Source organism: Cygnus olor, chromosome 1, assembly GCF_009769625.2.
Source record: "Cygnus olor isolate bCygOlo1 chromosome 1, bCygOlo1.pri.v2, whole genome shotgun sequence".
Taxonomy (NCBI): domain Eukaryota; kingdom Metazoa; phylum Chordata; class Aves; order Anseriformes; family Anatidae; genus Cygnus; species Cygnus olor.
The window spans coordinates 115,541,345-115,568,034 of NC_049169.1; the positions used below are offsets into that span (position 1 = coordinate 115,541,345).

At 44.0% G+C, this 26,690-nt stretch overlaps 1 protein-coding gene and 1 long non-coding RNA gene across 5 annotated transcripts; one reads left to right on the forward strand and one right to left on the reverse strand.

The window, feature by feature from the left end:
• Positions 1 to 1,212: 1,212 nt before the first annotated feature.
• ZBTB21 (zinc finger and BTB domain containing 21) lies at positions 1,213 to 22,921 on the reverse strand. 3 transcript variants are annotated; one of them, XM_040530420.1, is made up of 2 exons: positions 22,716 to 22,921; positions 1,213 to 10,547 (listed from the first exon to the last, which is right to left on the reverse strand). In XM_040530420.1, the coding sequence occupies exon 2, from the start codon at positions 10,532 to 10,534 to the stop codon at positions 7,361 to 7,363; it is 3,174 nt and encodes a 1,057-aa protein (XP_040386354.1). In that variant the 5' UTR covers positions 10,535 to 10,547; positions 22,716 to 22,921; the 3' UTR covers positions 1,213 to 7,360. The 3 variants fall into 3 exon arrangements, with proteins under 3 accessions (XP_040386354.1, XP_040386361.1, XP_040386344.1); XM_040530427.1 differs by lacking the exon at positions 22,716 to 22,921 and adding an exon at positions 22,598 to 22,701; XM_040530410.1 differs by lacking the exon at positions 22,716 to 22,921 and adding an exon at positions 10,864 to 14,122.
• On the forward strand, positions 14,891 to 26,690 carry LOC121056909. Of its 2 annotated transcripts, none has more exons than XR_005813557.1 (2): positions 14,891 to 22,628; positions 23,418 to 26,690. It is a non-coding gene; the product is annotated as an uncharacterized LOC121056909 (long non-coding RNA). The 2 variants fall into 2 exon arrangements; XR_005813556.1 differs by lacking the exon at positions 14,891 to 22,628 and adding an exon at positions 22,928 to 23,211.

Sequence of the window (26,690 nt, forward strand, 5' to 3'; positions counted from 1 at the left end):
GTTAGTGCGCTCTTTAACAATAACAGATGGAAAACTGTACATAGATCTTGACTGGATGCAGAAAGAAGTAGAGGTTATTTCCTTGTGCTGAAAGGAGAAAGAGGGAGCCAAACCTCTGGTGACTTACCACTCTGTGAAGGGATCAGTGAGCAGCTCTCCCCACTTTTTCTACAGCTCACTTATCCTCTGACATGCAGGGATGCTCCATGGAGGGACAGGCCAGGAGCCCTTTGTCCCTGTTTTCACAGAGATTGAGTGATTACCAAAGGCACAAATCCTCTTGACCTTGGAGTACGCTTTCAACCCTTCATTTTGGGCGCTTGGTGGACCTGGTACTTCAGCTCTGCCAGTATGTTCCACCTGACCTAAGGCCTCCCCCACTCTAACAAGACACCACACACACACATACGTAAAAAGAACAGATAACTGTTAAGCACATGCTCTCACTGCTAATCTCACCCTTCCCACCGAGGCCCTTCTTTGCCTCTCCATCAGTGATTTTTATGAAACTTGTTGGAGATTAATTCTTTTGAGACCTTGGCTCCTCTTATTAAATGTGATTGAAATTGGTCGGTGGGTCCAACCAAACGCACAAATGAAAAATGGAAAAGGACAGCAGATGTGGAGTGCAGAAAATTCAGAAAACAGCTCTAGTTTTCAAAGATAGGTGTCTTATCTGCTTTGAAGAAAGGAACCTAGCAAACCCCCTTCCCAAAAGATAGAGACAATTTTATGCATCATGAGAATACAGAGACTGCATTCTCACCCATGGGCTTTTGGAGATGGAAATATATGCTGCAAAACGGCTTTTGATGAGAGCACTGCAAAATACCATAACCATTCCTGACGGTGTATTTTCAAACATCTGGTTCAATCCAGTTTTAGATGAAAGAGATACTCAGTCAATGTAACCTTGCTTCCACACAGTTCTGTTTTAATCATTGATTGCAGAGGAAGCAGAATTTGGGCACAGCTTAAGTTTTCATCAGATTTTCTACAGCAGTTTTCTTGTGTTTTCCAGCAAAAAGTTTGCTGAGACGCTTACTAAAGCAAACGAAAAGTCATTATTTTAGTAAAGTAAAAACTGTCATTTGCATTCAACAACTAGATCAAAAGAAGTCTTTTTGTAAACAAAATTCCAGTCCCACAGGCACAATGGTATGTACAATAACATCTCAATTTCCCAAGAGAATCCAGTATAAAACACAATAATTCAAAAGAAACAAAGTGTAAGTTTATTGGACGCCAACATTTCTTAGTCAAGATCTAAGTAAAGAAAACACACAGTAGAAAAAGTTGTACAAAGCAGCAATGGATTTACATTACATTAAAGAAAAAAGTTACCCTAAGCTATTAAGTCTCAGTCCTAAAAAAAGTAAAAACCCATTCTTAATTAAAATTCAGCACTGGTGTATTGAATTGATATACAATGACTGTAAGGTATACAGGATTATAAAACCGGCTTCATTTGTCTTATCTCTATAATGCTTTAAAATGACAAGTGATTTTATGTAACCAATTGGAAAATTCTATAGCAAATATATTGGATAATTCCAGCTTGTAGAAACTGTAGGAAACTGTTCCCCTGCACCCAAATACTACAAGTGATTCCATTTTCCTGTTTTTTAAAAAGGGACACTGTCAAGAAGAAACTTTAAAATGAGTACTTTGTACATATTTTGCGAAGTTATTTTGCAAAAAGTTTTTTTTTCTTTCTGCTTTTACATACATGTTTTAATTGAACATGCTGCTGCAGTAGTGGGAAGCTTGTATCTTTAAAAGGTACTGTGTATCATTGAAAAACCAAAAAACGAAAAACAGATCAAGTCCTTTATTCTGGAACAGTTAGAGAAAAAGCAAAATGAAAAATAAGCTCAGCCCACAGAATTCAGATACAATTTACAGGCATCCTTGAAACAACTGAGGATACCTTTAGTAGGCATTTTCATGCCAAAGCAGCTCAAGTGTTATGAGTCAATTCATGTTTCGAAATTGATTTTATTCATATCAAGTATTGTTAATACAGATAAGCACTTTTACAGTATACAACCTTTCTCTTGATAGTGTCCCCTTATGTACAACACTTATAGTACAATTTTTCACAAGTCATTTTAAATAAACAAGAATCAATGACATTAAAAAATACTATCAGGCTGTGTTCAACCAAAAAAAAAAAATTAACACTGATTCATTAACAGCAACATTAAAAAAAGCTAACCTTACTTTGATTTTTATCTAAATCTTCTGGTAGGAAAATGTAAACAATTTTATTGAACAGTATAGGCACATGCCAGACTACAGGCTCATGCCAGATATTTGCACCCTCACTGTTAGTGCCAAGAAGTTAGGCATAGTCTGTCCTTGTCCCATGTGAGGAACTTCTAGTTTTACCACTGGAAGCTTGGAACAAAAAACAGAGTACATGTAGCTTCAGACCAAACCCGCACATCCTACTTGGGGGATAAAAAACAACAAACAAAAAAACCAACCACCACCACCAAAAAAAAAAATCTACTGGATGCCACTAGAATGCTTGCCTAAATAGGAAATGCAGGAACAAGTCTCATGGCTGTGTGTTTTGGTTCACAGATAAGGCTACATTTCCATTCTGAAGGACGTAAGACAAACTCTAGTGTCACCCACTGCTTCAGCAGGTTATCTGCTCATTTAACTGTCGGGGTGTTTCATTCCCCCTTATGGAAAAAAAATATATATATACACGAAGTAGAGACAGTATTATCATAGCATCATGGAATGGTTTGTGTTGGAAGGGACCTGAAAGACCACCTGGTTCCACCCCCTGCCGTGGGCAGGGACACCTCCCACCAGACCGGGCTGCCCAAAGCCCCATCCAGCCTGGCCTTGAGCACCTCCAGGGATGGGGCACCCACAGCTTCTCCGGGCAGCTTGTTCCAGTTCCTCACCACCCTCACAGTGAAGAATTTCTTCCTGGTATCTAATCTAAACCTACCCTCTTTTAGTTTAAAACCTTTCCCTCTTTTCATGTCACTGCACTCCCTGACAAAGAGTCCCTCCCCAGCTTTCCTGCAGGCCCCCTTTAGGTACTGTAAGGCTGCTCTGAGGTCTCCCCAGAGCCTTCTCTTCTCCAGGCTGAACAACCCCAACTCCCTCAGCCTGTCTTCACAGGAGAGGTGCTGCAGCCCTCTGAGCATCTCTGTGGCCCTCCTCTGGACTCTAATAAATTCCATGTCCTTCTTGTGCTGGGGCCCCAGAGCTGAACGCAGTGCCCCAGGTGGGGTCTCACAAGAGCAGAGCAGAGGGGCAGAATCACCTCCCTCACCCTGCTGGCCACGCTGCTTTTGATGCAGCCCAGGGTACAGTTGGTTTTCTGGGCTGCAAGCACACATTGCTGGCTCAAATCCAGTTTTTCATACACCAGTATCCCTAAGTCCTCTGCAGGGCTGCTCTCAGTCCATACATCACTCAGTCCTTGCTCTTGGCCTCGTTGAACTTCATGAGGGGGCGCACGCCTCAAGCCTGCTAAGGTCCCTCTGGGTGGCATCCCTCCCCTCTGGTCTATCAATGCACAAGCTGAGTAGCTTCGTGTCATCCACAAACTTAATCCCACTGTCCATGTCACTGATTAAGATATTCAGTAGTATTGGTCTCAGCACAGACCCCTGAGGGACACCCCTTGTTACTGGTTTACACTTGGACATTGAGTTGTTGGACTAAAACCCTTTGGACGTGGACCTACAGCCAATTCTCTCTCCATCTAACAGTCCATCCACCAAACCCATATCCCTTCAACTAGGTGGCAAGAATGTTGTGGGGGATCATACCAAAGGCCTTACAGAAGTCCACGTAAATTATTACTGGTTGATGTCCTTTGTTTTTGTAAAAGTGTGGAAACTTTAGGTGCGCATGCAGTTATTTACGTAGAGGAAAATTCATTCTAACTTTCGGTTCTAGAACTTAAATACTATATCCATATGTATTTTTTCTGCCATTTCTCACTTTCAGTGGGTGATCATGGTCCCAAAATATCAAAAAACTTAAGCATGTATTTTGAAAAAAGTTAAGACTGATCTCCATGGAACTTAATCATATGCTTAGACCTTTGCCAACATAGTGCCTGAAAGGAAGAGAAGTCCCAAAACAAAATACATTTCATGGTTCAACCCTGCTCCTCTTCAATGCAATGGAAGTTTTCACTGGACTTCCACTGAAGCAGTTTAGTTCGCTGAGATTTATTGGACAGTTTATAAAAATAACCCCAAAAGAAAGAATTAAAGATTCTAATCTATATATTAAAACATCTGCACATTCCTGTCACAAATTTTAAGAAGAAAAAAACCTTTTTTGTATTTAACAAGAGCTCTAACTTTGCATCACGTCAGTACACAGTTACAAAATTAAACAAAATATGATGAGGACAGGTTTTTGTGTCAATAAATTTGCCTTTTATTTTGGCTGTGGCCAAGCTAGACACTCTTCAGAAGACCTTTATTTATAAACAAGCAACTAACATTTTTTTTCCATAATTTAACTTTTAAAACATATATTAAAGTTATATAAGTGGAAGCATATTTATTCCGTATCCTCCAAAATAAACACTTCTATCAAGGGCTTTTAAAGATACTGTATAAAAAGCTAATAGAAAACCAGAACTACTATATAAACATCTCATATTTAAACTTCAGAGATCCTGAATTCCTTTACTAAGCAGGAACCAAATTTAAAAAAAACAAAACACAGAACACGCTCAAAGTTAAAAACAAAACTTAAAAAATTCTGCAGAAAAGCTTAGAAGGAGGCTATTTAGACCAGAAATATTTCTGCTTGTTTGTTTGTCAAATATAATACATAGTGTACTAGGAAGAAGGTCAAGGTTTCTTGAAAGACATTGTATGAGCTTTTGATTTTAAATGTGTCGTATTTATCATCATACCATACAGCAGAATCCCAGCTGGAAGGTAGATGACTGTAACGTTGATGAACTAGTTGCCACTTTCCTTTCGAAAGCACACTGATTTTTAAAAGGTTGGATATAAACTATCATAAAGTTTATGTTAAGAAGAATCATTGGTGAAAACTTAGGTACCAGTTGACATGTTTATACTTTCTATGCACAGATTTCTTAAATACATTTAAAGCGTATTTAGCAAGTCTTTATGTCTTTCTCATTTTGTTAGATCAGGTTAAGTGTATTAAGCATTTTATTTAATTTTTTAATAAATAATTCTTGTGAGAAGGAAATTTAGTCTTATTTGATAGTGACATTTTTTATTTCACCAAGTATGTAAGAATTTGTTTTAATTGCAATTTCATGTAAAAAATTTGATATTCTTACAGTTTAACATAACCACATTCAGATGCAGTTTGCTTGGAAGCGAACAAAAAGGACAAAATGTTACTACTACAATGTATAGTAACAATTTTAGATTTTCATCAAAAAAATGAAAGAAGAGGCTTGAAATAGCATTACCTTTTTTGGTAGCTCAACTAAGTCAGTGGTCCATACTGAGCCAACACTTTTAAACTTAAATTGCAGGAAAAACACTAAAAAATTCTGTTAGGAAAAAAACTAACAGCGGCACACTTGGGAGAAAAATCCTCTCCCTGTGTGTGCCTAACCGAGGATGTTCATCCTCAGATCCTGGGATCAGTGTGCAATTCGTTTTGAGTTTAGGATGCTGAAACAAATGCGTGATTAGAACCAGAGAGGATTAAAGCCTCGCTGCTGCTCCCGGTGACATCGGCACCGGACTCCTGCTGCTCTCCGTGGACACGGGCTGGGCTCTGGCTAGGTAGTGTGCGGTGCGGTCCCCATCTCCCAGCCTCCCGGGGTCATCAGTCAGGGCCACAAACACTGTTTGAGTCTCTTACATCCTTGCTGCTCACTTTAATCCAGCACCACTCCATTAAGTTTAAATTCTAGCGGAAAATCTTCTCCCTGTTAATTTACCACTACTTCTGGGTAAGTATTTCCTTTACTTGCAGAGTAATTTTGGACCCGTGCTATAGCTTCTACGATCCTGCTTACGCTAAATGCTCCAGTTGTGATTTGTGGTAAAATAATGGAACCACACGAAGTATCTGCAGCCCATTACACCCATGATTTTTAACAAATTAGAAAACTGCAACACAGTACCACAAATGATAGAAAGCGGCAGAAAGAAATATTCTATGCATTGTACTCCTAAAATACAGTGATTGTAGTGTGATGTCTTCTCTGCTTTGAGCTGGATATGCACGCTTAATACGAATCTCAAATACATACTTCTTCATTTATACAGGTGTCTATATAAATATTTACATTTTTTGTTTTTGTTAAAACATATCTTTGTACTCATGGCCAAGCTTATTACTGTGTGTAGGAACACAACTATTCTTCTTCTATCCCTTAACGAGCTCTCGTTTTGATTTAATAGTTATACATTCCTTTGTAGTTAGAATTACAAACAGTTGTACAAACAGTGGAAACAAAATTTTGAAACTCGTCTGACATCTATTCAATCTTACTTCATGTTATAAACAGTACCATTTGAGTTATAATGGTTGTTAATACGACTTTAGCTACCGAAATATCTATAGTAAATTATTCTTTGGGACATTATATAAAGCGATGTACCCCCTCCCCCAATTTTTCTTAGAAACTTATAATTAAATGGCTGAAAGCAGGCTTGCTGCTGTTTTTATATAAAATCTCAGTAATAATATTGCTGACTTTAGATTCTATTTTAATTTGTACAAGTTCCATATAACAACAAACAATTCTATCTTCCCTTAAAATATCAAACATTCGTATCCAATAATACCAGGATTACTGAAACTTGAGGTTTATTTGTTATTGCTAAAGATCTCTAAGACCTAAGTCAATACAGCAAGACACTCCATCCACTTCCTCCCTAACTGCAAGCGCATGGCAGCTATTTATATGGAGCTTGTGTGTTGGTTTCTTTAAAAGAAAAAAGCAAAAAAAAAAAATCAGTGAAGTTGGTTACAGTATTTCACTACTATAAACTCACAGTTAGAATCCACATTGTTGTTGCTCTTTCATTTAATATATAACTTTATATATAATACACACGCGCACACCAACATCACAGGATGAAGATCCATGCATACAATCCAGATGCGATCGCATTTCAGTGTTAAATGAAATCAAAATTATTCTGTTGCTATTAGATCCCAGACCACAGTATTTTAAATTACTCGGCTTGCTATCTACTAACAAAGTTAGTTTACCTTAATCTTCAAACCCAAGCAGCATCACAAATTCCCAATCTTCTGTCGTCATTGCTTTGATCCTCTTCGTTTTCTGGTTTATATGGCATACGTCCGAGATCCTGAAAATAGCCTCCACTGAGCCAGCTCTTTAAGGTATCTGTTAAAGCTAATTGTGTGTCTGTTCATGGCTCCAAAGACTAAAAGCTGTCTTGAAAGTCCTGTGACAGAGTTTACACATGTATTGTCTTTTGAACGTGATTGCCGAGAGCGGTGGAGCGTGATAGAAGAGCGTGTCTGACTCCTGCGGGACAAATAATTTCTCAGTAGTAGCGGAGCTTTCGGACAAGCCTGTCGGACTATCAGGCTCCAAAGGCTGGATTTTGGGCAGCGGTGGGGGCGGAGGTAAAGGTGGCGGTGATGGGGAATTAGCGGGTGGGCACATCTCAGGCTCCTTATTCGAGGACTCCTCTGTAGCCTGGGACATATGGGACTGGAAGTGACTCCACAGCCGGAAATTGGTTCGGAAGGCCTTGTTGCACACGTGGCAAATGAACGGCTTCACGGAGCACAGGAGCTCTTGGTGACGCTCCAGCTGCTTGCGCACAGTGAAAATCTTCCCGCACTTCTCACAGGGCCACAGGCCGGCGTCTTTGTTGGAGACCACTTCCTTCGGTTCTCTGCTCGTTTCAGTGACCTCTTCCTCTACGTCATCTGCAGGCTCCTCCTTGATTTGGATTTTAAACTGCTTGGAAACACTTAAGTCTTCAGGCAGGCATGAGGAGTCTTCAGAGTCAAAGTTGATCTGCTCTGACGAGTCACTGAATACTCCATCCTCCTTCGCAGCAAAATTGTTCACTTTATTAGACTCCGGCTGGGGAGGCAATCTCGACGAGCTCGTTATTTCTCCATTGTGATCCAGGATAGGTAAAGAAAAGTTCTCCGAGGGAGCCATGGTGTTCTGATTGTGGACTTCCACTTGATGACGCCAAATACTGAAGGACGACTTAAAGGTGCGCATGCACTCGAGACAAGTGAGCTTCTTGTATTCACACTTGCTTTCGTGCTCATGCTTCAGCTCCGGAGAAGAAAATCTAAGGCTGCAGTAAGGACAGACAGTAGCGTTTCTACAGAGTCGCTCATGATTCCCCTGCTCGATAAGCGAAGACAGCTTAGCATTACAGAGACGGCACTGATAAACTTCTTTGTTTTCTACCGGACTTTCAATGTGAATGTGGTCTTTCTGCTTGGGAGCCTTATTTCCTCCAATTGGTTTTTCCCCTGGATGCATTTTTATGTGCTGTTTGAATTGAGAGAGGAAACGGTAAGCCTTCCCACAGTAGACACAAATATAGGCTCCTTTGGTTCTCGATCTTAAATTCCTTTTGATGACTTGCTGTGCTTGTGAAGCAGACTGTCCCTGAAAACCTTGCTTGCCACGTCTTAGTTTAACTATTAGAGCTTTCTTAATTTCCCTCTCTCTCACTATATCGATCAGTTTTCTTTGGAATTTTTCATCCAAAACAGCATGTGAGCTGGAAGCTGGCGAGGGATTCTTCACGATTCCATGCTGTGTCTGGCAGTGTGTCCACACTTTGAAATTGGTGTGAAATCTCTTGTGGCATATGTCACAAGCATAGGGCTTCTCTGGATTATGATACATGTTAACATGACGGTGAAGACCCGCTGTTGATCTGAAAATTTTAAGGCAGTGCTTGCATTTAAATTTTTTATTTGGTCTTGCTTCTTCCATCTCACTGTATTCATCTTTACTGACGTCGGAATCAGCAAAATCAGCATCAAGGTGCGTAGGGCTTGAGCCTTCCTCAAAGTTTTCTTCTGACTCAGGAGAACCTTGCTCATTCACCTTCAGTTTCTTAAACGGCAGCCTTCTATCTGCTTGAAATCTCCTCTTTGCTGGAAGTCTACTTGGCTCCTTATGATCATCCTCGGTTTTGAAAGCAAAGTCTTTATTCGTAGATACTGATGCGTCGCCCACCGTAACTCTAATTATTTCGGAAGGATCTGAAAGTGGACTGCTAGGTTCAGTTTTTATTCGCACCTCTGTGAGAGGGGACGCCACCTCCCTATCGGTTGACTGAGAGGCACTGAAAGACCTAAGGCGGTGTGGGTGCATTACCTGTGGCTTTTCATCTAAGACTAACTTCTCTGATGACTCCTTCAAACACGACTTCTGAGATGCAACATTAAATGTCTTCTGGGAATCGTTAGTTCCTGGTGAGGAGGAGGATGATACCTGTGAAGGTTTTAGGTCAACAGAAGGTGAATAAATAGGAACCTGACTGTCCATGGACAGTGACCTTCGAAGGAGACTTTTTACAAGCGGCCCACTTCGGTCAATACTTTGGTTTTCAGGACCAGATCCACTAGACGGGATTACCAGTCCTAACTTTGAGTAGTATAGCAAATTCCTATCTTCACCTTGACCATTTCCTTTTCCTGCTTCTCGCAACAAAAACGTAGATTCCGATGAGCCACGCAGAGATAAGACTGGTGGACGCGGCCTCTTTAATGACATCTCTGCAGCCTTTCCTCTCAAAAGCTGGCCACTGCTTCCAGGTTCATCGCTTGCAATTTCTTTCTCTGCTAAGGGCTTTTGAGGCAGTACTGTATTCCTTTTCACCAAACCACATCTGCTCTGATCCTCTACAGTTCCAGAAGTTTCATGAAGCTTGGTATAGCTCACAGGGTTGTCTTTCAGCCATCTCCTTTCAGTGAGTGATAAATTGTGAAGGGTTTCAGTTGGTTTTGCTGCTTGTGGTCTAATGCTAGTTTTGACAGCAACAGAGGGTAAAGGTTTAGAAGTATGGCTTAAATCATGTTGTGTTTGATTTATACTCTTCCCTTGTGCTTCACTTCTGTTCTGACAGACAATGACACTTCTCTTCTGAGAACTACTTTCCTCTTCATCTTGATACAGTATCTTCTTAATGGGGCAAGCTGGAAAAGGAGCTTGAGGGCTCTTAGAAACAATGTTTGTAAGAAAGGATATTCCAAGGCTGTAGCCCAGTTCTTGTACAGCTGCGAGACTGCCTTTCTCAATGAACAAGGATGAGGAATAAATGTAGTTTAACACATTATCAAAAGCATCTGGTTCACAAAAGTCGAGCTGAAACACCGACTGAGACTCATTCTCCTTATTTGTGAACAGAGTCTGGAAGTACTCACTGCTGGCAGCCAGAACATTTTTATGAGCTCTAAATTTCTGGTCTCCTACTATAAGAACAACATCACACAGCTGTCCCTTTAGACGCTCCTCATTCAGTGCGCTTAGAAGTGAGATGGCATGTGCCGGATTTATGTAATGCAAGAGCCCCTCCATGATTCGGATGTTTCTGAAAGAGAACAACAAGAAAAAAGTTGCAGGTTGCTTTATGCAAACAGTTCTTAGAGATAACGTAAACACCTAAACTCGCTGCTCTTTATAAACAGGCTCAAAAAGACCATCAATACTGCTGAAGAAAACAGCTAGTTTGGAGGACAGGTATGGCAATTAATACTGTTAGCCCCAGCAGATGCACAGGCACAAGAAGAACCAACTCATGTTACAGAACACTTTCAAACATACCTTAATAGTTGATCGTACAATGATCTTACACAGATTATTACATTTAACTAATTAGAGGGGTGTGATGGGGCTGTATTCTCTACCTGCAGTGTAGCCGTCCACATGAAGGAATGCCATTTAATTGTTTCACTTGCTCATCTTTTTCTCAGCTTTAGCTTTATGAAGATCTACCTTGGCAATTGCAGCGATGAACTTCTGAATCAGATACTGTTGTGGTTTAACTCAGCAGGCAGCTAGGTACCTCACAGACACTCGCTCCCTCCCCCGCGGAGAGATGGGGGAGAACCGAAAAAAGTAAAAGTGCAAGAACTTGTGGGTTGAGACAGTTTAATAAGAACAAATGAATGAACGAAAGGAGGAAAGAATGAGAGAGGGAAAGAACAAAGGGAAGAATGAAAGAACAAAAGGAAGAATGGAAGACTGAATGAAAGAATGGACAAACAGAAGAACGGACGAAGAAAAGAAAGGCAAAAAGCACGCGATGCACAACAAAACAGCTCAGCACAAGCTGGTTGATGCCCAGCCAGTCCCCAGACAGCAGCAGCCCCCCCTGCCTCAGCCAACAACCCAGTTTTATTGCTGAGCACGACGCCTGTGGTGTGGGACATCCCTCTGGCCAGCCTGGGTCACCTGTCCTGGCTGTGTCCCCTCCCGGGTCCTGATGCACCACCAGCCTCCTCGCTGCCAGGGCAGCATGAGGATCTGGAAAGTCCTTGGCTCTGTGCAAGCGCTGCTCTGCTACAGCTAAAACATCGGCATGTCATCGCCCCTAATTTCATTATAAATCCAAAACACGGCACTGTACTTGCAGCTATGAAGAAAATTAACTCTGTCCCAGCTGAAATGAGGACAGATACCTAAGGCCTAATTATACCAAGTCACCTTCTAAAGTTAAGCAACCCTGACAGTCTACTGCTGACCAAGCAAATTAAAGGGTTTTTGTTGTTATTTTTAATAGGCTAGAAAGGACAATAATATTGGGGAGGGAGAAAGAAGCAGGATTATTGTCTGTAATCTAGATTAATTCATCATGTTCGCTTATATTTAATGAGTGTTGTTAACATACCCTTCTAGCTATGATACATGTATGACTCCTTAAACTGCTCTGTCACGATCTGGTTTCTTGGAAATCTCTTGATTTTACTTGAAGTATCCCCGCAGTGCTTTGTTCTAGCTTAAAAATTATCAGTGAACTGACCGTCCCACCTTATTTATTAGCATAAAAGCAGTTTCTGCCCACAACCTATATACTTGAGGAACAGTTAACCCCAGATGCATCCAAGAGTACAATAAGCACAAATTAAACTGCAGTGCTGAAATCCCTCTGTTGCATATGCTTCAAACAGAGCCCGCTCTGTAGCACAGGATGTCTCCGTAACTCAACTGACTGCTCCTGGTTAGACCTTAATATGAGAAGAGAATCAGGTTTTAAGTTAGTTTAAGCAAACCACTTCTGCAGTATGGATTGGAATTTATGTATTTGTGCACATGCACACACACCCCAAAAAATCAGCGATATCCAATTTTATTTTGTTGTCATGGACACTCTTATAATTTCATTAACCTGTAAGTATGAATTTTACACTATCTTCCTCTATGGTGACATAGAACAAACAAGTCAACGACGTGTCTGTTAAAAGCAGTTCTATTCTTTTTGCAGCTGATTTAAGAAACTATTTTAAAGATATTTATATATGGGGTATGCTACTATAACACAAAGGTTTCACTGTTCATCAACTCACAAGCAAAGCTAAAAAAATGTATCAAAAAAGTAAGAAATCATAACCCTTTAATTAATAAATAGGAATGGGAAATCTTACAACCAGTGGCTAGAAAGATGAGGTGATCAAAGTCTAAATTGGTATTACTGAGATGACTTCAAAGGTGTGGGATACAGTGTCCCAGAGCACTGGTCATACCACAGGACTGAGCTACCACTTGTAGATCTGAGACTACCAAATGAATTAACAGCATCACGGCAATAGCAGCAGCAGAATTCTGTTTCCTCACCAGATCTCTCTTAACTGAGAGTTTCTGTGCCTTGCAGTGTTGCTTCATACACAGTCATTTATCCTCAATTCCCCCACACCTCCCTCTAAAAAAGCAGAACTGTTAGGCTTCTATGAATGTGAGAAACCCATCTGTTTTGTTCTGCTTTCTATGTTTTATGTAAAAGTACTGTCTGGGGCGTGAGCTACTTTCTGGACACCTCTGCCATTTGAAGTGGTGGGGTCTGACAGTCCAGTCTCCAGGTCTGCGCACTCATTAACACTTGCAGCATTGTTACGACGTGTCCTCCAGGAATGCATCTTTTCCTTTAGTTTCACTTGAAAGAAATTGTGTTTACATGCTCAAGTGATTTATCCGTGATGCAAGCTGCAGCATGGTGTATGGAGATAAATCAACAATGTGTTTAGGAGGGAAACTTGAACCAAAAGCATCACTGTAGAGACACCCACTGGAAGTTGCTGCTCAACCCATACTTCAAGGACACTTTGGGTAGGAGACAGTCAAGTGTTCTGAAATATTTTCAAATCTTTCATTTTAATCTGCTTTACCCAGGACCTGTGTCTTCTGTAAAGACATTTGCAAAATAAACGTGCAATTACTGTGTGTTCACTTGTTCAGCGTAACACAGTAATGCTATTAGTACAGATGGGTGTAAAATTGACACATCTCAAGCAGAATCCAACAGTATTTTTCTTTCTGCGTTCTCCTTTTTATTCGTAGAACACCTTCAATTTATTACATTACACAAGACAGAGGTAATCATGCTAGTACAATCCTCCGTTTCATTCTCAAAACACAGCTTCTGTGCACTGAAGGAGGCAGAGCTCTGGCGTAATGTAACTCCGTCACTTTAATAGTAACCAAGGCTGCAACATCTGCAACTAGCAAGGGACCAAATTAATCCTGCAAAGGCAGCTTTAATCCCGGACTTTCCCAATTCAAGTGCTTGACTTTCAGCTTAACAGCCTTTAAACGCAACAGTCAGAAATAAAACAAGTTATATGATGCATTAAAAAACAAAAACAGAACTGGTGATGCAGAACCATTTCAACACATTTACACGGACCACCAGAAAGCCTTAAGACAGATTTAAAAATAAACCAAAAAAAATCCCCACAAAGATTACTAGTGTAAATGTACACTGTGTTAAAATTTCACTGCACGAACACTTTTCAGTAATAAAGTTGATCCAAAATATTCCTGCTCTCTTTGGTTCATCCTATCTGCACACCACAGTTCACACCTCCTGCAGCTGTGCTAGTTGTCTTGGGTTTATGTGGCAAGGTTTTGGTAGGAGGGGGCTGCAGGGGGGGCCTCTGTGTGCAGAGCCCAGCAGCTGCCCCATGTCAGACCAGAGCCAGCTCCAGCCGGCTCCAAAAGGGACCTGCTGCTGGCCAGAGCCGAGCCAGGGAGCGACGCTGGGTGGGCCTCTGGGAGAGCAGAGTTAAGGAAGGGGAACAACACCAAGCAACAGCAGCTGGGGGAGAGGGGTGAGAACATGTGAGGGAAGCAGCGCTGCAGCCCCCAAGGTGAGTGCAGCAGGAGGGCAGGAGGTGCTCCAGGCAGGCAGCAGCAGTTCCCCTGCGGCCTGTGCAGGGAGAGGCCCCTGGTGGAGCAGGCTGTCCCCCTGCAGCCCATGGGTCCCACACGGAGCAGATCTCCACGCTGCAGCCCCCCCGTGGAGGAGCCCACGTGGAGCAGGTGGATGTGGCCTGGAGGAGGCTGCGGCCCATGGAGAGCCCCCGCAGGAGCAGGCCCCGGGCCGGAGCTGCAGCCCGTGGAAAGGAGCCCACGCAGGAGCAGGGGGTCTGGGGGGAGCTGCCGCCCGCCCGTGGGGGACCCGTGCTGGAGCAGTTTGCTCCCGGGGGATGGATGGACCCCGTGGTACGGAGCCGTGTGGGAGCAGTTCTTGAAGAGCTGCTGCCTGTGGACAGCCCCCGCAGGCTCAGTTCGGGAAGGACGGCATCCCGTGGGAGGGACCCCGCGTGGAGCAGGGGCAGGGAGTGACCGTGAGGGAGCGGCGGAGATGAAGCATCAGGGACTGACCCCAGCCCCCATTCCCTGTTCCCCTGCACTGCTTGGGGGGAGCATGTAAAAGATGGTGGACGGATGGAAGGTGTTTTTAGTGTGCTTTTACTTTCTCCCTATTCTAGTCTGCTAGTGGCAATATTTGCCAGCCTGCATCACAAAGCAGGTTAGGCAATAAATAGAAAACAAATATTTCTTTTCAAATGTTGGTCAGTTCTCACAGTAAAGCACAATCTCAGAAACAATTGCTCTGACATAACTGAAGAGGCAGCAAACTGTGGCAGCGCAGCAGCTTTAGGAAGACAAGAACTCCTTACAACAATTTTCCACTAAAGCTGATGTAAGGCTGCTGGCACTCAACCCTGATACAAATGGCATGCCTAGCATTGTGCAGATAACAGAACTATGCCAGCCTCTAGATATGATTCCAGGTTTTTGAGGAATTATAATTCCTCAGCTGAAGATTATTTTGCCTAAGCCCTTTCCTGTCAGCTTCCAGATAATCAGCTTCTACTCTCTCCAACCATTTTTCCCAGCCATCTTCAGTACTGACTGGAAACAAAGCTATTTCCTATTTTCTTCCCTGACGCTGGGGTGACATCCAGGAAACGGAGCACATCGGAAGATCTCCCACTGTCCGTGCTGCAGCAGCTGCAGGTCCTCGGGAGGAACAGTGACAGTGAGACTCCAGGTCCAGCAGAGGTAAGTGCAGCAGAAGTGCCTGCAGCCTTCCTTTGAGAGGTTGGGAAGAAATTGTGCTGTCAGCCTTCAACAGCCCCTTACCGATATCAGGCTTCAGAGACTGAGGTACCACATTTGGCCAGATTACTATTATTGTATATATATATTTTGAACAAGGACAGAAAAAGACACCTCTACTATTTCAAAATGACTTTCTGCAAAAAGGAAGGCTCTACTCATAAAAGCTCTTCACAAGTAAAGGATGAAAAAGCTTTCTCTTTGGCTCAGCAGTTCATTATCTTCAGCAGCTACCTGCCTTTGCAGTGTTAGATCCCCTTCTATTCCTCTGTCCCTTACGCTCCTGCCTCCTGCTCCCAGCCCTCTGGTACCCTCCTCTTCCTTTTACCAGCTCCGCTGCTCATTTGACCTCCAAGTAAGTTGATTCAGCTCCCTAAAATGAAGCAGGAAAAAGAAGAAAAACCAACCCAGCCTTTTATATGCTTGCTCTTTTATAAGGTTAGAAGATTAATCAGCTCACCGAGAGGTCGGATGCCTCAGAGCTGCCGCAAGAGAAGCCATGAAACTACTCATTCTTTGTCAGCAAGTCGCTCAATCAGCTTTGCCGATCTGAAACACCACTTTCAGAAGCAAAGAAGTCACCAGTGCTGAAACTTGACAAAGAGAACCAGGCAGACTTGTGAGAAATTTAAACGCAATAGCTTACACTTGCATATACATAAGCGACTAAAATAAGATGTCGATGTTACCTGCTGACATCCATTATAACCACGTAGCTGTCAGCTAAATGTTAATAGCATGTTGGGGGTGGCAGTGGGAAAGACTGTGCTCTGAAACACCGTAAGGAGACGCTGCAGCAAGGAGGCGCCAGGGCTGAGAGAAACTGCAGTCAGAGCCAGAAAATGCAAGGAAAGAGGAAGGAGTGCACACAGAGGAGACAGGCAACAAGGGGGGGTTAACGGTGGTTTTAACAGGGACACGTACACGTAACCGTGGTGGTGGGGAACCCACCAAAACCCAGAGGAGCACGGGCTGTGGGACCCAGCCGAGAAATACCAGGGGCTTCCTGCGGTTCCCAGGTGAGCGCAGGCAAGTTGTACGAGCTCAGTTGTGAGCGCTCTGCAGAGGCTTTGATGGCTCTGGTTGTTCACATGCCGTTTCAGACACCAGGGGAAAAAAGTCCCCTTCTCCATCAAGAGTCCAGATGCAGAAGCAACCTACACTGTTTAAACCTCTGCTCGAGCATCCTATGCTGGATTTTATTATTTGAGCTTGACCACAGCTTATCAAATGCCTTTTCTCAGACGCAGAACTAAAAGTTTTGAACCTGCAGAGCAAGGCTGTTTGAACTTCTAGCATCTTCTTCTAACTACATATTTGAGTGATCTCCTGCTGCAGGTTTGGGGATTTTGTCTTTCTGGATTTTACAAAACTGATTTCAGCTGCTATCGCTGTGTTTTTCACAGCAGACAACACTGAAAACTTTCTCCAGGATGACAAATACATTTCATTTCCAGTAGGTCAGCAGCAGGAGAGACTTACTGGTATGAAGATGGGCATAAAGTCAGCTGAGTAATGTATTTGTTAATGTGTGAAATTGGTACGTTAATTCCCAACTATTTAACCCACAGGCATACGGAAGTAGAAATTTAAGGACAGGAAAAGAAGAAATTCCCTAACACCGTGCAGTCTCCTCTGCCCTCCACCACAGAGAGATAACTAGCAGTTATCCTGACGCAGACCAGAAATTCTATTAGAAATTAAAAACCATTTTCCACATCCAGACCATACCCGCACTTCTGCCAACTGACACTCAGAACAGCTCCTACCGACTCGCAGCAAACTACAAAAATCCCAGACCACCACCACAAAGCTCCGCTTGCCCTTCAAATCCCTGTTCAGGAGCAAGCAGCAGGGGCTGCGATTTCACCTCATTCTCAGTCCAGCCTAATCGGGGACTGCTCCTCGGGCAAGGATCAGCGCGTGCCTCCTCCCCCTGCAAGGAAGGACGAGCTCGCCGTCGGAGCAGACAACTGACCCAGCTCACTGGGGGATTGCACAACTACTGGATGTAAGGGAGAGGGCAGGGACGCGCGCTGGCTGACAGCTCCTCTCATTCTTCTTGGAAGATTAAAACACATTAAAAACGGTTTGATAAAATATTTGTCCTGGCCTCAATACGTCGACCGAAAGGTGTGTGACTCAACATCCAAATTGCTGTAATAAAAATCAAGAGGCTAAGAAGTTTTAAAATCCCTTTCCCTAAGGAAGTCTTCGCGTTTCATTCTTCTGAGTTTTGTAACATTGCCATTAAAATCTCCGATGGGACAAGCCCCAGAGACCCAGTGGCAGAACGTACAGTTTAAACACTTGACGAATTATCCCCAGAAATATTTCATTTGACTTCTTGATAAGAGACACATGAAATCACGAAACTGGAGGGGAGCTGCACGGCAGATGTGTATGGCTGCACGCCTTCTGCGTGCTGAGTTTATTATTTTATTGGCAATGCTGAGATAATGCTTAGCAAGTTGGATAATCCTCCAGTCACCTGCTTTGCTACATGAGCCGCTCTTGTTTTGTTTAACTGGCCCAATTCACAATAAAACTGTATTTACATTCTGCTTTTAATTTTGCTGGCATAGCGAAAATGACAAACCCTAACTGTGGGAATATTTCTATCAATATAAAGGTGTTTTTTACAGTCATAGTGTATTTTGGATGGGAAGAGAAGTGAATTATACCCATGTAAGACGATTTCCTATCAACAGAATTTTTATGTTAAGGTTTGCACAAGAATAAAGGAGGTGGGGGCAAAAGTCACGTACTTAATTTGAAACACGCAGAACTTATATAAAAGCTGGAATGTGGGCTGAACCTAAAAACTCGCTGAGTGAGCAACTCGGCAGTTTTCAGGATTTGGGGAGCGCAGGTGTCTTCTACCCCCTGGAGGGATCTAAAGAAAAGTCTACTCAGCCGTCGCTAATTATGGGCCAGATACTGGGAAGACAACACAGGATGACACTGTAAGAGTGGGAAGGCAACAGCAATTTGACGTGAGTCAAGCAGGAGACTTACAAGGTCACAAAAAGCACGTGGAAGATCTTCAGCTTCAAGTGCACGTGCGCTTGGAGCTGGGCGTCTCAGCTGTATTCATTTATTAAGCAAACCTCCTCCTCCACTTGCGCTAGTGACCAGGAGCACTGTAGCTTTTCTTTACGCCTCTAAAGAACGCACAAGAAACGAGCTGCTCCTATTCTTGCTAGATTTGCGGGCAATTTGGCCGCTGACCTCAATAGCTGAAGGGCTGCACCCAGGTTTAGGTCCTGGCACAAGACAAATTCCTTTTGGTTGGGTCAGACGGACCTGGCTGCAGCAAACGGCGGTTGGCAATCGCCGTAATTCTGCTGCTTTTCCTCCCGTGTTTCCTAACTTACCTTAAAAGGATTTCTGCGAGGCGTATTTACTGGACAAGGACACTATTGCTGCAAAACCCTCCAAAGATGCTCACAAACATATTCAGACCAGGAAGTCAATCAGCTGGAGCCAAAGCAGCTCTCACATTCATTACCTGGTGAGTGCTACTGCTACGCCCCCGGCTCCCAATCTATTGGGGGCATCAGGCTCGGTGCCTGCCTGCGTGCGAGCCCCACGGTGCTGGAAAGAAATGAGAGGCAGGGGTGATGGGGACCTGAGCTGACCCCGGAGCAAGAGGTGCCCCTGAGCTAGCCACAACTTAGCGAGGGGACAACGGAGAATGAATCACAACCCAGAGGTTACTCGTGCTGCTAACTGCTGATGTACGATAAACCATGGACAAGGAGACTGGTGCTCTGAGGAAAAAAGGAAAAAAAATCTTCCTCTCCTGAAGAAAGGAATTTGATTGTAAATGAATTACATTGAAAGGACAAGTTTTGCAACATAGCTATTTTTAAAATTATTTAGACAAAGGACTTTTAATGCCTTTTTATTACAGATTGCACGGAAGATTTTGCACAGCAAAGAGGGGAAGACAAAAAAAAAGCTGACAATCAGGATTGAGTGATTTTAAAACTTTATCTTTTCATGGGATGCAAGATTTTTAGAGCTGACGGTAGTGTGTGCATGTGTGGGGGGGTTAGAATGAGTTTAGGAAGGTAGAAAAGTTGTTCAGCTCTTTATTGTTTTGTTCATAAAACATACCTGCACTATTCTAGAACAGTGTAACACTTGAAGTAGCTGGTGAACAACAACAGCTTTTTTGTTGTTGTTTTATTTCACTGCCAAATGAAAGATGTAATAGAATTGCTGTCTTAAATATTATTGCTAAAGAAAAAAAGGAAAAGTTTCCAGCATATTAAATAATATTGAACCTACAGTATAAATATTTGAGGAAAGTGACTCCCTCTGCACGGAACGTCTATTTTAAAGTACTGCTTATTCCAGTCCTTCCCTTTGCAACATAGGATTTTGCAGCCTCAAGACTTTTTTCCCCCTTTTCTGAGGATCTCTGACCATTCAACGTAGCAGCATTCACTACAAAGCAGTTCACTTGCTCTAAAGCTGAGAATTTCTTTTAATGAGTGCTGGAAGCAGCTGCGATTGTAGCATGTGACTCACAGCACAGCACCTCTGAGCGCAGTACGAGCTATATGGTGGTTACAGCCCCATTTCCTCTCGCCAGCTCCTCCTTCCTCTCCCCAGTAAGGCCATGCTTGTTTATAGACCAGAGTTATCACTGCTGTGCAGACAGAACAACTTTCAGAACCTTGAGAACTAAAAATGGCAATTCCTTGATGTTTTTAATAGTAACGGCTTGACAGATACTGAAGTTCAAAAATAAACAGCTTCAGTACCCCATGACAGCTCACGGCTTTCTGTAAAGTTGTCCACTCAAACCCCAAGGAAAGCTTAGTCGGCCATTACTATGCAGATGATCACAGCACCAGCTGTTTGATTCTCTGAGCATCAGTATTCTCTGGCATCACACACACACACAAAAGACGAGCTCAGAAACCCCGTGTCTTAGAGACAGCCAGCTTCTGGTGATCTACAGAGTAGGAAAAGCATGGGCAAGTGGTCTCCTTTATGGTCTTTGTGTACAATTAAACGTGCAGCGCAAAGAGGACTCCTGGAACTTCTTTCAAGCTATTGCTGCTTTTCACATCAAGTTAAATTGCTAATACGTACTAAAGGATAAGTTATTGTACATGTTTAAAAAAAGCACCCGAGTCATTATGACTTTCATCCCAGTTTGGATCACAGGCAATGCTCAATGTAATCAAACCGGAGGGGGACCACCACTGAAAATGAGACACAGTCACCCACTCAGTTCTCATCTGCAGGAGGATTGTAGCTCCAGCAGGCTCTGGGGAGCTCACAGCTGGAGAAACCCCCAATAAATCCTCTTCTGACACACATCGTCATAGCTGAAGACTCCATCTGTGACATCTCCCTGCAAGTCCCTACTGAGAACGTGTACGTGTAAATTCTTTCAGTGCTCACGATCCAGCCACACTGGGTGGATTTTCTGTAAGTAGGTTCTTCTGAGAGGACAACTCTGTACCACGAGTGCAATAAAAGCTTCACATAGAAAAGGATGTGAGATCCTCATCCACTCATGAGCTGGCCACATCATTTGTTTTCTGCAAACAGTTTTTATAAAAACAGTTGCTACGGTTTGCTCAAAACTTTCCCCCCAAGAACATCAGCATAAGGCTGGTGGAAAATTTTAGTCAAGGCAGTCGGTTTGTCAGTTTGAGCAAAGTCAGAAGAGAGGACTATAATTGGCAGTGCTCAGGCAATACAAATATAGAGCAGTACCCGCTCTACCTGTAAAACAGACTTACTACTCCCGATTTGATATTAAAAATTGGTTGTATAAAAGTGCGTTTAAAAAGAAACTGTGTTTCTGTGTTGACATTGCTCTAAGGATAAAAATATTCACGGTATCTTAACTATCAACTACAAGCAGAGTTAGCACCACAAGTCACACAGACTTGCTGGAAGATTTCCACTACCTCTTACTTTAAAAAAATATCAACTATTACTATCCTATCATGATTTTCATTGAAAACAGCTATTTTCAGTTGCTATTTATGCTTGGAGCACAAAATTAAGATTCAAGCACAAATCCACGATTTTTTGTGGGAACCTCACACCATCTATGCCTGCTGCAGAAGAATGGAAAACTCTGCTGTACTTGAAAAAAACTGAGATTATGTGATCCAACATAATCTTGTATCTACAGCCTGCCTAGCTCTTAGTCCTACTGCAATTCCAACGGCAAAAAATGAATAGTTTTTAAACAAGTGCCATTTAATTACTGAGAAGTGCTTGCTCAGTATGTGATGAGTTTCTGCTTCATGAAAATGACTGCTTTAGATGAAGTGTTTCTGGTATTTTGTGTGAGCCACATCCAGGCTGGGATGTAAGAGTTTGGACTTGAAATTTGAGGGGCACTGAAGGAGAACTCTGACAGATCTATCTGGGTAGTTCCTGCAGTGCTTTTGGTAATTTCACCGGTGGGCAGAACGGGTGCTTCTCCACTACGGGGTACTTCTCCCTCCTCAGGGCACGCTGTGACCAGAGAGAGCTGAGGCAAGCAGCACCCGCCTGGTTTAACACCTGCGTGTGGTAAATGTGCCGCAGGAACGCCGCAGGGCCACCTCCATCCCGCCTCCCCTTCACGCCTCCTCACGGGGCCGCCTCCTCTCCCCCCTCAGGGCCGCCAACCCCAACCGCCCCCTCAGGCGCGGCCACGCGCAGGGGAGGGGCGGGGCTTCCCGCCGCCGGGCGCAGGCGCGCGCCCTCCCTTCTCGGGGACGCGCGCGCTCCCTCCGCGCAGGCGCAGTTCCGCGCTTCGCCTGCCGGGGGGCGGAGGGAGGAGGAGGAGCTCGGGCGCGGCGCATGCGCGCAGTGGAGGGCGGTGGGAGGGGGGGGGGGAAGAGCGGCGGGTCTATGTGGCGGGTGCGTGCGCGAGGGAGAAGGCGACGGGTTTCGTAACCGGCGCAGGCGCGCTCCGGGGCCCGCTGGGTGGAAGGGGAAGGAGAAGAGAGGAGGGGAAAAAAAAAAATTAAATAAATAAATAAAAAAAACCACCTCAGAGTTACGTCAGGAAAAGACGCCTCTGGTACACCGTGGGGGTGGGGGGCAGCCGAGCGGCGCGGGCGAAGCCCCCCTGAGGGCCGGGGGCTCGCGAGACGCGGCCGTTACTCACCCGCTCCGCCGCCCCCCCCGGCTCGCCCCCCGCGGCGGCCCCGCTCACGGCTCGCCCGCGCGCGCTGCCGCCGCCGCCGCCGCCGCCGCCGTGATTCCATCCATCTTGAATTTGACGTCATCCCACACCAGGGATGAGGTCATCGCGGGGAGCGCTCGTCACGTGCGCGGCGCTCCCATTGGCCGCCGCCGGAGCGGGGGGCGAGGCGAGGCGGCGCGGCCGGGCACGGGCACGGCGGCGGGGACGGGGACGGCGGGGACGGGGACGGCGGCGGGGACGGGGGGGATCCCCCTCCACACGCGCCGCCCCTCGCCTCCCCGTGACGCGCGTGCCCGCGGCCGTTAACGGCCGCCCGCGCGCGGGAGGGAAACTGAGGCAACGGTTATGGGGCGGGGGGGGGGGGGTGGTGCGTGTGGAACTGACGTGGGAAGGGGCGCCGCTTACGTGCGGCCGCTGGAAACGCGGTGGTTTCTGTGCCTGTGTGCGAGTTTGTGAGGTAAAGCTAATCCGCCCCGTCGGCTTTGCCCCATTAGGCCGTCGTTAGGGGCGGCTGGCGCTGAGGGGATTAACGGCTCAGCCGCGCGCGCCTTTTCAAACCGGGCGCTTGTGTCGGCCGGCCGCTCGAATCGTGTGAATGCTCCGAAATAGAATGTTTAGTGCTGCGTTTAAACCTCATTTTACTTCTTTTTTTTTTTCTTTCAGGGATTCGATGCAAATGGGCTAAACCCCCATGAGAGAACACCCCGTTAAGGAAAATGGCCATGTGCCCCTCGCTGGGTGCAGCTCTTCCCTCCCCAGCTGCGCTTTCTGCCCATCCTTCTGTCAGTTTAGCAGACTTTTTGACAATCTAGAACGAGATTTAAGCTGCCTGCAGAAGGAGTTAGAAGGAGGTGTTTTTCTTCCTTAATTTACTCGTGACACTGTCTCTTCTGACGTTAGTGGGGCTGTGCGATGAGCCAGCACGAAAACCAAGCGAGCTGGTAATAACAGCGGCAGCCACGTGTATGTAGATGAAAAATTTAACAACCCAAGTGCTCCATCAAAGCCCGTAAAACCAAGCGAGCTCCTTGGTTTCAGCAGGATTGCATCCCCAGTCTGGTTTGTTCCGTGAGTATGCCAGCTACTGCCGTGGCACGTGGGCCTAGTATGCTGCTGGGAACAGACAACTCTGAAATCAGCTTTATCTGTCAGGATAGACCAGTTTATGCACTGACACCGACAGTGCTGCCAGCGGAGCACTTGTGAAACCAGCCTGTGATCATGAGTCCTGCAAGGCCCTGCTAACCTTTTTCATATGTACTCAGTTATTTATCAGCCAAGCAGAAACAAACGGGCCTTGTGTAATCTTCTCATCCGCAGTTCTCCAACAGGACCTGTGTCACAGATGGGGAACGTCCACGCTAGAATCACCTGCTGAACAGACCATGTTCTTCAAGGTCTACGCACACACATACATGTAGAAATATGCCTTACTGTGCAGCTACTGTCAATATTCTTAATTTGCCAACTTCTCTAGGGATAGTGCAGCTGTTTGAAGAGAGCCTGTGTACTGGCTTGTGTAATACTGGTACCAGAGAGCAATTAATCTCTATAGTCCTTACCTTAAGCAGATGGTTTGAGAAAATTTTGAAGATAATTCTCAAAGGTTTTGTGGTTTCAAGAGACACAAGACTCAATCTGGCTGCATTTCATATTTGAGTCTCATTGACATTATTAACATTGCATAGATGCCTTAATTCCCTTAAGTCAGATTTTCCTTGATTGCAATGAAATGTAGGCAAGGAATTCATGTGCTAGAGCTAGTTGGGGTTTAAGTTGCCTCTTAAGTAGGTTAATTTTGTCAAATGTGTTCATTCACAATTGTTTGAATACTTTCTCATTCTTTAAGAATAGCATTTTTTTTTTTTAACATTTCTAATTTTAAATGCTTTGATGGAGCAATATATTCTCTCTCTGTATATGTGTGGCTGCAGCTGTTATTACCAGATGCACATTTGATCAGTATAAGGTTTGCTTTCCATTCAGAGTATCCAATAGCTACTCAGATTAGCTGTTGGTCACTCTTGCCAGCGAGATTAATCACTGGAATTTTGTTAAAACACAATCCCCTGCAAAGCATGAACATAAAGCAAACTATATAGAAAATATAAATGATTGTACATGGATCTGGTGAGAAAGCATATATATGAAAACTTAAACACTTGTTTTGTTTGTACGTATATGTATAAGAAGCTACTCTTTTGTGATGTAAATGTATTTTACAACAAGGCCAAATTGTCTATGCTGTACAGTTTGTAATGTTAATATTTGTTTCATTTTAAATATAACAATATTTGGAAGAAGATCATATCCTTGAGCTAGGCATTTTCCAGATCTGTAGTTTCAAAGTTATTTTTGATTTGTAGACCCCTAATTTTTTTTTCTGTGAAGGTTTGGGCCCAGTGTCATTGATTTAAAACTAATGGCATCAGGTTATTTTATTTTACAGTTTTAGAAGTCTCTCAGATACACTTTGGCAGCCATATATCAGCAGCTGAGAAAGAGTTTTGTAGAGAAAAGCTTGATTTGGGGGAAGAGGAGGAGAGAAGATAAAGAAAGAAGGGGCATCAGAAGGAATGTCATGCAGTTTAACTTTGCTTCATTTTGGGAGGGGAACCTTGACCGGGTATGGATGCAAAATTTTTTTTCACCTTGGTAAATTTTCTGAGTCTTCTGTCCGTTCTTTACTTTGGGGGCTTAATATGCTATGGACGTATGTACCACATATACAGGAGGATATGCTGCTGCCCCGTCCTTTCCTTGCAGGCAGTGTGGCTTCTCAAACACTGTGCTTCTCTCCTAGCTGCTGGAAGAGCAGAAATACAGTACCCCGGGGGCCAGTGTATGATGTCTTGTTTCCACCAAAACCCTTGGAATTATTATTGCCAATGACATATTGGAGAGGGAGCTAATTAATTTCTAAAAAGCGTGCCAGCTCCCCCAGTTGGCCCCCAAGACTTTGTGGCGGAGCAGGCGCTAATGCTGCGGGGCACACTGGCCCTTCCCCTGCAATCCCAGGACCTCTGGGAAATGAAGCACTGTCACCTGTCACGCAGAGAATGGCTGCATGAACCCGTTCCTCTCTGCCACTGCAGAATGCAGCAAATGCTTCTGCTAACACCAGAGGTCTCGCTTTATTGATCCCAAATACTCTGCCAAAACACAGGTAAAGTATGACTTGCCAAAATACACAGACACAATTTTTCACCAGTTTCTCAGTGCTGACAGCTGTCCATGGAAAAGAACATGTGTTTCATCTTTGGTTTTGTTCTTGCACGGTCATATGAAACTTCCCATAATGACTGTTAACAGGTAAAAGGAAATTTTACTCCTCCTAGGTAGAGCCTGTCACCACTCATCACAAAAATACTGACAGTCAGTAGTCAGAGAATGGGAACAGACCGACAACCAGGCAGTAAGATATGCAACGTGAATATTACGAACATAACAGTGTTTCCATAACCCATGCGAAGCATGGTACACAAACAAAACTCTTTCTGGAGTTTTAAATTTTTAACAGGAAAATAGCTATAATACAATATAATGTAAAACTCCCCTCTTCATCCCTGTTTTTTGCAGTTTCGTAGTGCCAAGTTCTGAGCTTTTTTAGCTGTCACCCTCATACTTCCGCAAATAGCAGAATCTAGTTAATATTTTCCACTCAGAATCCACATGATTCTAGCAGCTTGGACAGTTTCAGATAAAAGCTGCCAGATAACGACAAGCTAGATACTACCACAGAAAATGCTCAATAGGAGTAAGCAGATGCATACTTAAGAAGGTGATAGTTCCATGGGTCAACAATGGTTCAGAGAATAATAGGCTACAAAACATTAAGGCGTGCATTCTCTAAGCAGGCAGCTGGTCATGGTACCGGCCTTATTGTTTAAAAGAATAATGTATCTTTGCTTGCAACTAGTAAGCCATTCAGGGATG